The sequence below is a fragment of the Salvelinus sp. IW2-2015 genome, linkage group LG18 (assembly GCF_002910315.2).
Source record: "Salvelinus sp. IW2-2015 linkage group LG18, ASM291031v2, whole genome shotgun sequence".
Classification (NCBI taxonomy): Eukaryota; Metazoa; Chordata; class Actinopteri; order Salmoniformes; family Salmonidae; genus Salvelinus; species Salvelinus sp. IW2-2015.
The window spans coordinates 5,280,927-5,294,538 of record NC_036858.1 but is presented as its reverse complement, the minus strand read 5'-3'; the positions used below and the strand labels follow the sequence as shown (position 1 = coordinate 5,294,538).

General features: G+C 45.7%; 1 protein-coding gene across 2 annotated transcripts in view; it reads right to left on the bottom strand.

Annotated features, from left to right (window-relative positions):
* Positions 1-354: 354 nt before the first annotated feature.
* lipf (lipase, gastric) overlaps positions 355-13,612 on the bottom strand; it is a 26,072-nt gene continuing 12,814 nt past the window's right edge. For both annotated transcript variants that reach the window (XM_024007877.2, XM_024007878.2), the window contains exons 9-10: positions 1,381-1,449; positions 355-1,196 (exon numbers count right to left, since the gene is read on the bottom strand). In XM_024007877.2, the coding sequence (XP_023863645.1) occupies positions 957-1,196; positions 1,381-1,449 (309 nt within the window). In that variant the 3' untranslated portion in view covers positions 355-956. The remainder of the gene's footprint in view (positions 1,197-1,380; positions 1,450-13,612) is intronic.

Sequence of the window (13,612 nt, the reverse complement as noted above, 5' to 3'; positions counted from 1 at the left end):
CAATAAAAAGCAGCATACATAAGTATTCTAACACAACGGAAGTAGAAAATGAATGAACAAACGTGTCAGTCATTCATTGGTCGGCACCCTTCCTTACCTAAGATCCAATAAAAATACTTAATCTCTGTAACAAAATGACAAGTATCAGTAGGGACAGGTAAACACAAATTGAATGTGTTTGATTAAAAAAGGCACAGCAACATTAACCAACACAACACCGCAATAAAGTCCTGGTGATGACAGTTTGAAAAGTGCAAGTTCTGTAGAGAGGTACTGTATGTTGAACTGGACCCTGGACATTTCTCATGAGAATGTACCAATGACTTAAGCTACATTCATAACCTGCATCTCATGTAGGATTATAACCTGGAATGTTTGTTACTAGTATATCTTCACGGACCTGGGACATTCTTAAATGCGGCAGGTAGCCTAGTGGTTAGAGAGTTGGGCCAGTCAGCGAAAGGTTGCTGGATCTAATTCCCGAGCTGACAAGGTAAAAATCTGTCGTTCTGCCCCCGAACAAGGCAGTTAAACCACTGTTCCCCAGTAGGCCGTCATTGTAAATAAGAATTAGTTCTTAACTGACTTGCCTAGTTAAAAGGTAAAATGATTTTGTTTTAAAGACATCTAAAATCCATTCAAGTGTTCTGACTGTGGTAGTAAAATCACAAAATAGAGGATTCCTCACAACACTGAATCCTAAACTCACAGCTTGTTTTCCTCACCATCCCAATTTAGAGGTACATGATTATTGCTCCTTGAGAGCATGGCTTACGCGAATACTCGCTTTTACACATGCTTATAGTCACAAAGTGCACAAACGTGTGTACACACTCGCAGCCAGGCACTGCGATATGTCTCCCAATATGTTTCAGATACAGTATTAAAATCGCTTCAGCTAGTGTGCTGAGAGCTGAGGCTAAAACTGTCCATATTTCTCCCTGTCAATCCACTGTTCACACCAAGTCCTGCTGACTCATCAGTTTGATTATCTCACTGTACATCTCCTGGGGGGCGTCCAGACCCCAGATGAAGTCCAGATGTTCCCAGTGCTCAATGTGGCGGTGGTACACCAGGTTGGGGACCTGGTTGAGCAGCATGGCAATGTCCTTAGGGTCAGCCAGGGTGTCGTGACCTCCGGACCACAGGGCCGTAGGCACCTTCATGTCCTGGATGTTGTACAGCGGGGGGGTCGACTGGAGGGGGACAAGATGTCAGCTAAAGGCATAGATCGACCATAAGGGCACAGTGGATACGGAGCAGTAAAGAGAAGGTACTTTCAGAAAGAGGTGGGAGCTTCTGAGAGCTTTGGAAAACAACTTCAGTGTGAAGTGGTGTGTGTGTATTTTGACAGACTAATGAGCTCTGAGCTGGCCTTACCTGGTTATAGTGAGCCATGTTCCCTGCTCTCCCGTAGTCATAGGCCATCAGCTTYCCACTATGCACTGCCTGTAAAAAGAATACACATCACAAATACTTGGACTCTAGGTAGCTGAACACGTGGYGGTCCTGGATGTAAAGGTAGAATCTCTTAACCCAGAAGTRAAATCTTACGAAATTTGGTCCGCTGCGTGATCAACTTCTGTGTTCATACATGTTAGAAATTGACAAAATCTCCACCCTCGCAAAAGACACATGTGCCAASCAGTTCAAGCACCACCTTCACCCAATCCTGATTCGTCCAAATAACCAGTGACAAAAAAAACKAAAATGTAACTAATGCTGCTCATCATCTCACGGATCCTATTCAGTCCCGGCAGATCCTTCAGTCTACAAGCAGAATCTGCCCATGGGAGAGTACTATGTGCACCAAGTCCAACAATAGGTCAACTTCAGTAAGGTTAAAGTTGTCTTTGGTAAATCTGGGATTGACCTTTACTCAAGGTTCATTCATTTCTACAACACTGAATCGTTGAGTGGGGAAAATGGGCGTGTTTAAGTCAATAAGTCTGTGCGTAGCAGGAATGTCTGTGCCGCTCCTTTTCACACARCGGAATGTCGATGATAGTTGACTTGGGTGTGAAACTGTGTCATAAACAGGGTGAAGTAATAATTTATGACACAGAAACATTGAGGAATAATTTATCGACGTCTTTGAGATCATCTATTTATGTCCTGAGTGTCTGTTTTTGCTCAGTTGCTTGTGAAATCAGTGTCGGTTTGACATAAATAATAACTCCCCTGCATCAAAAAGTATCTGGGACATTACATTTGCAAACATGAAAATAAAAGTGAAAATCTCCTCTGACATATCCCCCTTCATAATGTAACGGTTTCCATGAAAGCCTCTGTTGCAAGCAATGAACAGACGAGCCATGCATCCTGAATGGATGAGGACTAGGGTTGTGAAGGGAAGGTACAGTGCCTTCGGAAAGTATTCAGACCCCTTCCCYTTTTCCACATTTTGTGACGTTACAGCCTTATTCTAAAATTTWWATGATTTTTTCCCTCATCAATGTACACACAATACCCCATCACGACAAAGCGAAAACATGTTTTTAGGAATGTTTGCAAATAAAAAAGAGAAATACCTTATTTACGTTAGTATTCAGACCCTTTTCCATTGATCATCCTTGAGATGTTTCTACAACTTGATTGGAGTCCACCTGTGATAAATTCAATTGACTGGACATGATTTGGAAAGGCACACACCTGGGCTACCGAGTGGCGCAGCGGTCTAAGGCACTGCATCTCAGTGCTAGAGGAGTGATTCCAGGCTGTATCACAACCGGCCATGATTGGGAGTACCATAGGGCGGCGCACAATTGGCCCAGCGTCGTCTGGGTTAAGGTTTGGTCGGGTAGGCCGTCATTGTAAATAAGAATTTGTTCTCAACTGACTTGCCTAGTTAAATAAAGGTTAAATAAAATAAATAAAAAGTCTATGTAAGGTCCCACAGTTGACAGTGCATGTCAGAGCAAAAACCAAGCCATGAGGTCGAAGGAATTGTCCATAGAGCTCTGAGACAGAATTGTGTCAAGGCACAGATCTTGGGAAGGGTACCAAAACATTTCTGCAGCATTGAAGGTCCCCAAGAACACAGTGGCCTGCATCATTCTTAAATGGAAGAAGTTTGGAACCACCAAGACTCTTTCTAGAGCTGRCCACCCAGCCGCTCTGAGCAATCGGGGGAGAAGGGCCTTGGTCAGGGAGGTGACCAAGAACCCAGTGGTTACTCAGCTCTAGAGTTCCTCTGTGGAGTTGGGAGAACCTTCCAGAAGGACAACCATCTCTGCAGCACTCCACCAATCAGGCCTTTATGATAGAGTGGCCAGATGGAAGCCACTGCTCTGTAAAAGGCACATGACAGGCTGCTTGAAGTTTGCCAAAAGGCACCTAAAGACTCTCAGACCATGAGAAACAAGATTCTCTGGTCTGATGAAACAAAGATTAAACTCTTTGGCCTGAATGCCACTTCCTCCACATCTGGAGGAAACCTGGCACCATCCCTACGGTGATACATGGTGGTGGCAGCATCATGCTGTGGGGATGTTTTTCAGCAGCAGGGACTGGGAGACTAGTCAGGATTGAGGGAAGGATGAATGGAGCAATGTACAGAGATCCTTGATGAAAACCTGCTCCAGAGCGCTCAGGACAGACTGGGGTGAAGGTTCACCTTCCAACATCCAACAGGACAAAAACGCTAAGCCAAGACCACGCAGGAGTGGCTTAGGGATAAGTCTCTGAATGTCCTTAAGTGGCCCAGCCAGAGCCCGGACTTGAACCCGATCAAACATCTCTGGAGAGACCTAAAAATAGCTATGCAGCGACGCTCCCCATTCAACCTGGCAGAGCTTGAGAGGATCTGCAGAGAAGAATGGGAGAAACTCCCCAAATATAGGTGTGCCAAGCTTGTAGCGTCATACCCAAGAAGACTCGAGGCTGTAATCGCTGCCAAAGGTGCTTCAACAAAGTACTGAGTAAAGGGTCTGAATACTAAAGGGTCTGAATACTTATGTAAATGTGATCCGTTTAAAAAATGTTATGAATTTGCAGCAAAAAAWAAWWAAAATAAATCCTGTTCTTGCTTTGTCATTATGGGGTATTGTGTGTCGTATGATGATGGAAAAAAACAATTTATTCAATTTTAGAATAAGTCTGTAACATAACAAAATGGGGAAAAAGTCAAGGGGTCTGAATACTTTCCCAAATGCACTGTATATAACTGGAAACCAGTAAACAACCAGAATATTTGTAACTTTCAAGGTATTTTTGGGTACTTACGATTATCACGTCTGTAATTATCTCAGGCGCTCCGTTTGGCATTATCACATGTACAATATATAAAATAATMAAATAAGATGATTTWAAAATAAAAAAAGAGGCACATTTTTATATAATTGTATTTATTTTACTATGTCAATATGTCTCTGTTGTAAATGTTTTGGAGCCAAACTGTAGTTTGAATATTTGCATAGTTAATAAAAAATAATGCMATTGTTGATTAGATGCTTTTTAAAAAATGAWTTAGGCTATTTTCTCTGGAACCGTAGTCTATCCACTAGAAACTCATGGACAATATGGACACATACAGTGGGGAGAACAAGTATTTGATACACTGCCGATTTTGCAGGTTTTCCTACTTACAAAGCATGTAGAGGTCTGTCATTTTGATCATAGGTACACTTCAACTGTGAGAGACGGAATCTAAAACAAAAATCCAGAAAATCACATTGTATGATTTTTAAGTAATTAATTAGYATTTTATTGCATGACATAAGTATTTGATACATCAGAAAAGCAGAACTTAATATTTAGTACAGAAACCTTTGTTTGCAATTACAGAGATCATACGTTTCCTGTAGTTCTTGACCAGGTTTGCACACACTGCAGCAGGGAGAGGTCTGTTAAATTTTTATCAACGGACGACTTCAACTGTGAGGAGACGGATCTAAACGCAAAATCGCAGAAAATCACCATGTATGATTTTTAAGAGTATAATTTTGCATTTTATTGCAATGACATGACGTATTCGATCACCTACCAAACCAGGTAAGAATTCGGCTCTCACAGAGCCTGTTAGTTTTATTTAGAAGCCTCGCTGTTCTCTTCACTCATTACCGTATATGCAAACGTGGATTTTGGTAACTCATTACCTGTTATAAAAGAACCTGTCCACACAGCTCAGATCAACACAGACTCCAACCTCTCCACAATTGGCAGACCAAGAAAGCTGTTAAGGACATCAGGGATAGGACGTTTTGTGAACGCGCTGCAAAAAGCGTTGGGATGGGCTGATCGCGACATCAGGTCTACGCAGCTTGGTTGAGAAGGCAACGAACTGATTGGCGGATTATCTAGAAGAATGGATGATCGGAAGGTCCGACTGACGGGTCCTCAGCCCGCGGTTGGCGGGGGCTTGCCGACTGACAGCTCTACCCTGAATCGTGGGGGCATCAATGATCATGAGGGAAGGCGCTGGATGGGATCAGCCTGGGAGCATACAACGCGGCAGGTACCTGATCGAGAAGAATGTGTGTGACCTGTGGAGATGAGACGGGTAGCCAGAACTCTGGGAAGACGCTGGAGTGAGGAAGTCGATACAGTACCTCAAGAGATCACTCTAAGGTAGCAGATCAGCTTATCGGCCTGTCATGCGGACGTGTAAGATACTAGCACTGTCGGCGGCGAAATCATAGAAATAGAGCGGCGGAGTATCGAATGGAAGTCCCCTGTCAAGGCAGCGCATGTCCGAGGGCGGCAGTCTGAAGTCTTGGAGCCGAATGGCAAAGTATGTGAGATCGATAGAGGTCGTATAAATGTGATGTAGATGAGTACCAGTAGAGAGGAATGGGTATGAAAGCGGTTGCGAATGTGGGAACTTGCTGAGACTATGACGTATTAGAGACGATAAGCAGAGAGCTGTGATATTGAGGCTCATAAACTCGCGCCGAGCTCGCCGGTTTATGGAGGAGTAAGTAAAGATGGAGTGAAGCACTGCCAATGAAAGAACTAGATCCAATTCGGTGAAGACATGGAAAGTGGGAAACATCATTCTTTGGGGATGCTTTCTGCGAAAGGGGACAGGACACTGCACCAGTATTGAGGGAGGATGAATGGGCCCATGTACGCGAAGATTTTGGCCACACACCTCTTCCCTCAGTAGCAGCTAGAAGAATGAGGTCGGTCGGCTGGGTCTTCCAGCATGACAGACGACCGGCACACTACACGCCAGGGCAACTAATCAGTGCAGTGGTGCTCGTAAGAAGCATCTCAAGCTCTCCGGAGTGGCCTAGCGCAGTCCAGACGCTGACCCCAATAGAAAATCTTTGGAGGGAGCTGAAAGTCCGTATTGCCCACAGCGACAGCCCCGAAACCTGAAGGATCTGGAGAAGGTCTGTATGGAGGAGTGGGCCAAAATCCTGCTGTGTGTGCAAAACGCGTGTCAAGAACTACAGGAAAAGTTGATCTCTGTACTTGCAAACAAAGGTTTCTGTACTAAATATTAAGTTCTGCTTTTCTGAATGTACAATACTTATGTCATGCAATAACTAATTATGTACTTAAAATCATACAATGTGATTTCTGGATTTTTGTTTTAGATTCCTGTCTCTACAGATTGAAGTGTACCTATGATCAATGACAGACCTCTTACATGCTTTGTAACAGTAGGAAAACCTGCACAAACTCTGGCAGTGTATCAAATACTTGTCTCTCCCCACTGTATGTGTCAATATTGTCCATGAGTTTCTAGTATGGACTAACAGCGTGTTCCACAGAGAAATAGCCTAATTCATTTTTTAAAAAAGCATCTAATTAACAATTTGCATTATTTTTATTAACTTATGCAAATATTCAAACTACAGTTTGGCTCCAAAACATTTACAACAGAGACATATTGATGCAATAATGTAAATAATACAATTATATAAAGAATGTGCCTCTTTAATTTGGTATTTTTCATAAAATCACTTATTGTATTATTTTATAATTGTGACATGTGAATCGAATTGCCAAAACGAGGCGCACATGAGAGGTAATTATCGAGGACGTGATCTCTATGTCGTTAAGTGGGATGCGGAAAAAATTAGCCTTGAGAAGTTAAAATTTAGTTGCGCTAGGTTTAGTGTGCATCTAGAGTTTCTCAGTTAATGTATGACTAGCAGTGGCCATTCGGAGTTTGTGGATTTTAATAGTATCGACCCCGATTGACTAGTATTTCCCAGTTTGTGTTACTATGTTTACAGAGCTTATGATCTAAGAATTGCATAATTTGTATTTTTTCCATCATCATACGACCCCAAGTGACTCATAGATGCAGTCGGTAAATGCGAAGAAGAAGAGACTAGGAACTTTACTTTTATTGGTGTTATTTTGGTGCTGCAAATTACCATAATCATTTTTGTTGAAATACGGTATCACATTTATCATAGAGTATGTAGACCTTTGAGTAGATTCGCAAGACGCCTATATTACGTCAGTAGCTTTGTTGAGCACCACGGAGTTTTGGGCGAGCGCTTAGAAGACCCCTCTGAGTCTTCTTTATGGTAGTGTATAGACGCTAGACAAGCTGGCACGACGGCGTAGGTTTGGGGAGTTTTGCTGCCGTCATTGCTTGCTCCGATGAGATCTCGTAGACACAAGCCTTCGTGGTCGAGATAAAGGAATGGTGGACGGCGTCGCAGCTGCAAGTAGCTGGTTAGTTTTTGCGTCTTAACGCTGCGCAGGAACTGATTTTAGGATTTCGAGTGTTCAATGATGGTCCGGGCTTCTGGGCTGAGTGACGTCAGACGCTAAGGGACGAGTTTTCGCGATGAGACGTTACATCCTGAAGGGGCTAACCTCACTGAGTTCGGGGATCCTGGCGGCTTAGCGGTAGCCTGTTGTGGTGCAGCTGTGTTAGGAGCTGGTGATCGGTAGTATAGCGTTGAAACTCAGTTCCTCACGCTCCTCAAGTAGGTCCTGGGCCGGCGTCTGGGAGAAGCCTAATGGATTGTTCTCATGCAGCACTGCTCTGAGACGTTGACAAAAAGGCTCGTGTGTGCTTCGTACTGCCACATACGTATGTCCGCTTCCCTGCGTCAGGATCCTGCAATCAGTCTGCGTAGTCACAGGTGGCCCTGCGATGGCTCTTGAAAAATGTCCGCCACAGCAGTGATGCATGCACACCATGTAATTCATCCGTAGGGGATGTAGCTCTAGGGTTCTCACAGCTCAGATGATGGACGGAAGTTGTGCAGGTTCAGAGGCTCCAGAAGGAGCTATTTAATGTTTGTTGTCATTTCAGAGACAGAGAAATCTATGTTTCGTCATGGTCCTGACGCATGGTTCCTTTGGTGCTTTTATTTGGGGAAACAGAGTTGCAAGGCAGTCGCTCTGTCAATGTGCCATCTTGTTCACAGAGCGAGGTTGGGCTCAGTCACGATCGTCGGCCAGTATGCTATGCAAGTATAGAGGGCCCTGATGGAGGTGTGAGTGCGGTGGCTGAATGAGAGTGCGTTGTCATACCGTACTTCGTAGCTGTGGAAGGTGACTGGTTCTCACCCAAGTGCAGCGGATGTGCCACAGAGGAAATTCCGTGAGGAGCTGAGGTAAAGGCAACTGGATACAGCGGTTTCTGTGGGTCGTTTCATCACTGGAAGACAAGGACTCACGCTATCTCATACGTGCCTCCGATTCAGTAGTCAATGTTTGAGCGAACTGGGGGTGGCAGCCTCTGAGAGCGGTAAGTTTCTTGGGGTGAGTTTTCCGAGACTGTGTCTTGCATGTTAGAATTGATGCACCAATGCACTCGTAGTCCTTGCGGGACCTTCATGGACTGAGCAGGGGAATATGTTTTGGAGTTGACCGTGCCCAAGAGATACTGTTGGCCCACTTGATGACCGAGGCAAGAGTTCTGGTCGTCTAGAAGCTCTTATGGGGGCAGCAGATTCTGAATGTATCGACGGCTCGAGGTGTGGGGCGCTTTAGAGCTACTGGCTTTGCATGCGCTAGCCTCACTGAGTGCGGCGCAAAAGACTGTGGGAGCGGTATACATAGAACTTTTTGATGCATTCTGATTTTGAGGATTTATCCTTTTATGTTTAACGAGATCTAAGGTCAAGGTTCTGAGAAACAACGATCTCTAAGTTGTTACAACTGGAGCGGCTGGCGCCGACCAAGTACTTACGCGAGAACGAGCGCTGGGGCCATGTGTGCAGACTCTCGGCACTTCGTATGCTAGTGCAGCTGACACCAAGATGGCATGGCCGGTGCGGTTGGATATAGCAGGCGTGGCTATGCCATCATCTCTCTGTCGTCATGAGATGTGCTAGTAGCTTCGCTGATGAGCACGTCGGCGTAGGGACGCGAGGTCATCGGTAGACCAGACAGCGTTACTGTGGGTGTGCCGGTTGTCCACATTGCATGGTGTTTTCCAGGTCATGAGTTCGGAATTATCACGAAGGGTGGACTCGCAATCAACGGTTGTGTAGAACATACTCACAGAGATGGAGATCACATGGAAATCACTGGTAGTGCTCTGAGAATGTGGAACTCACTGTAGATCGAAAGTGTATTTTATCTGCTTTTTTATTTTGCAAGACAGTCTGCGGCGTGGCTTCAAAATCACATGTTTTCGGGCGCGTATATGTGACCTGGTGAGTGTAACGGTGAGTGTGTGTGTGACTTGTGGATGCGGAGGAATAAGATAATAAGATATATTTAGAAGTAAAGCTCTCGACCGTCACTAGACACATGTGAGAACGAATCAGGTGGGACAAGAGGGGTCTGGAATGGCTGTTGCTCTCAGAAGGTCGCAACTATGATATGGCCGTTTGCCTTTCACAACTGCTATGATCTCCAGTTCGGCCAGTTCAGCGGAATGGCTATGGACTGGTCGTGTAATCTATTGCCTTGCAAACAGACGGGTCTCACTGCGGCACGGCTGTACGTAGGAGCGTTATGAGATGAAGGCGGGGGCTTTTATGGCTTTGTGTGACGACTGATGGTAGAGATTAATGGTATTGCACTTTTAAATTGTTTCATGTATGGATGCAAGGTGGTTGATGGTGCCCAGCCTGATGCTGGTGGTTGAGTTGATGGGCAGGATTTGATCTCAGACATATCGTAGTCGAGACGTCAGTGTCAAATCCGACAACGTAGAGAAAGGGGCTTCGTGAAGATGTGCATCAAACGAGCCGACTGTAAGCAAGGAACACCAGACACTTTGCGTGGGACATGAGTAAATTGAGACGGCCTAGCATCTCAAGAAGAGCGCATCGATATGAATTCATTCCTCAATGTTCTGTGTATGTCAAATTAAGATATATTGGATGTGTTGTGGACGGGTTGGGTGTTCATCCTGTGTTACCTGACGGACTAAGTGCATTCATCAGCAGCAGTGTCATAGCATATCATTACGTACATGGATGTCATCGCGGTGTGCAAAGATTGAGTGAAGGTCATCTGGGAGGTCTGGACTCTGAGAGCATTCGTTGTGTAGAGAAGGAGAAGACGTGGTTGCTACGGGCACGAGACTCTGTACGTGCGTGAGCTTAGTTAAGTATATCAACGATGACGCGTATATTATTAGGCTCCGACCGTCAGGCGAGTTGCACTCGGATGCTTGTAATGCGATGTAAGAATGTGAAAGGTTAGTAGAGGTCAAATCGCCAGAGTTGCGATATCGCCGAGATGCAGGATTCAGAGAGCGTTTTAATGTCGCGCGGTCTGATAGCTGGGGAAGGGTTGGATACGCACTGTAGTTATGTATGGAGCTTGGTGCTCTAGGATCGTCTCCTGCATGGGGCGATGGACAGCAGAAGGAGTTTACTGGCTTTGATGAGACTGTGGAGCAGACGAGATGTGAGCCTGGGAGTGAAATGAGATGTCGGTGGAGCGATGTGTATGTGCAGCGTATACGGCAGATTAGGTTCATTGTTAATGATTTTTCTATTTTGGTCCTGGGGTTGATGCTGATGTGTTGGATCTCACGTTAATTAAGAGGAGTATTGGCTGTAAGGAGCTGGTGGAACGGGTGGTGGCTTTGAATCTGAGAGGATTGGGCAATCAATAGGTGATTCCTTTCGTTTGCCGAACTTGGGCTGGAGTCAGAATTTTTTGCAGTCAATTGTGTCCGTAAACTAGTGCATGTATGAGGTATACGTACTGTTAGTATGAGTGAGATGCTACACGACTGGCAGCGGACCAATAGATCTGTTTGCGGTCGGATGAGAAGGTCGGTTTACGGCGGGTTCGTCGGGTTAGTGTTAGAGCGGCAGTGGATTCTTAGACCTTATCCATACTCTCAGGATATGGCATCGGACGGTGTTCATGGCGAGTGCTAGGCTGGTAGGTATCGCTTATGATCAGCTGAGATGACTGCAGTGAAGGGGGTTGACATGTCGCCGAAGGAGTAGATCGTCAGATAGCGTATTGGTGGCATGCGTGCTAGTGGTAGTATTCTGCCTTTGGTAAATTACGGAGTGGCTGATCGAGAGTTGTCTAATTAGGGGAAAGACGATGCTGGGTGGCCTGGATCTCCGCTGTAGTGAGAGTATGACGTGCGACAGGGGAGGATGTGCAGAGAAGCGGTGAGGCTCTGATAGTCTTTACAGCACGGATTGATAACGGAGGCCAGCTTCAGGACGCGCGGCCCTCATGTCCGAGTGCAGTCCTCGCTAGCTTCAGCGGAAGAATACACCTCGAGGTGAGACGGTTAGCGTCGCACGTCCGATGCGTGTCGTAGGGGACGTGGACTGCATGTGGTGTTTCCCAACAGGCATCTCAGGCACGTCCACCTCATGTTCTGGAAAGTCCACCTGTCTCTTCTCTGCAGAGCTGGAGCCTCCGTTATGCAGTGCGGGTGCGATGGATCGACATTGATTAGGTAGCAGTATGAATGATGTGTCTCCTTGTAATTCTATGGAAGCAGAGTCGGCTTTGGCGGGGACGGTCCGCTGCGGGGCGCAGTGCTGAGCCGGCCCGACCGGGCGTTAAGTGACGAGCGATGCCGTCGCAGTCATGAGAGGGGTGACGCTATAGAGAGCCGGGGCCCGACAGCTGAGGAGGCGTAGGCGGGTGCCGGAGGGCGCACTGACGACGCCTGCTTGGACGCGCGCGGTAGATATGTGTAAGCAGTTAGGACAGACGATGTTCGCGGTGCGGTCGCGAAGGTAAGGAGAGGTGAGTCGCAGAGCTTCCGCCCAACATGGACTGTGTACCCGGTGGCCAACGTTGCAGCACTGGGAAGCAATGTGCGGATCTATCAAGCTGGGGGTCGGGTAGGAGAGGCGCCCGCCCGGAGCGACTGATGTGAACGTGAACGATATCGAATGAATGACGGTCTGCTATGGATCGGTGGGTTGGCTAACGCAGAGGTGCATTAGACCAGGAGAAAATATTGGACAGGTTTTCAGACTCAGACTCGTCAGCACACTTAGGTGAAGCGATTTTAATACTGTAGCGTGACCATATTGGAGAGCATATCGAGTGCTGGCTGCGGTGTGTATACAGTTGGGTGACTGTGTGACCTACTACAGCTCATGTGTAACACGCGAGTATTAGCGTAAGCCACGTCGTAAGGAGCATAATATGTACCTCTTAACTTGGGATGGGTGAGGAAATCAAGGTGTGATTTAGGATGTGCAGTGTTGTAGAGGAATCTCTATTTGTGTGATTTTACTAGCCACTAAGATCAGAACACATCTGAGATGGATATGTTGAGAATGCTTGTAAAACTAAACATCACGTGTTTATCTCTTTCGGACAATAGGTGCGGTGCATCGTTAAGAACTAATTCTTATTACATGACGGCCTACTGGGGACAGTGGTTTAACTGCCTTGGTGGCAGCGTATGTCTTAGGGTGAGGCATGGTAAACGACATTTTTGAACCGTTGTCACGCTCGGATTATGATACCCCAGGTCGACCGCATAACACATTCGTACTTCGGGCCTCTTGCGATAAGCTGGCTGGCCGGGACAACATAGCTCCGACACATAGGAGGCGAGGCTGTAGTGGCTGAATATGCATCATCTGGGCGCTAGTCGAACTCGTAGGGCAGCCTAGATTTAGTATGATTAATTTATGCATCGCAAGGTCTGGAGGTGGAAGATAGTACTTGGTAAACTCACTTCCAGGGTTTATTTGGTAAGATAAGGAGAGGTAGATTAAGTAGTGTATGACGAGCAGTGCTTAACGAGACGCATTATGAGGATGCCAAGTGTGTCATGATATGAATGTATGCTAAGTCATTGGTACATTCTCATGAGAAATGTCCACTGGCCAGTTCAACATACCTACCTCTCTACAGAACTTGCACTTTTCAAACTGTCATCACCAGGACTTTATTGCGGTGTGTGTTGCGTTAATGTGCTGTGCCTTTTTTAATCAAACACATTCAATTTGTGTTTACCTGTCCCTACTGATACTTGTCATTTTGTTACAGAGACTTAAGTATTTTTATTGGATCTTAGTAAGGAAGGTGCCGACCAATGAATGACTGACACGTGTTTTTCATCATTTTCTACTTACCGGTTGTGTAATATCTTATGTATGCTGCTTTTTATTGTTCACCTACTTGCAATAAAATTCATTTTAAATCTGTTGTACAGATGCCAATCTTATTGACAACGCTTAAGAAACTGGTATCTACTCATCAGACCATGCTTAATCTCTGTAACGAGATGGTT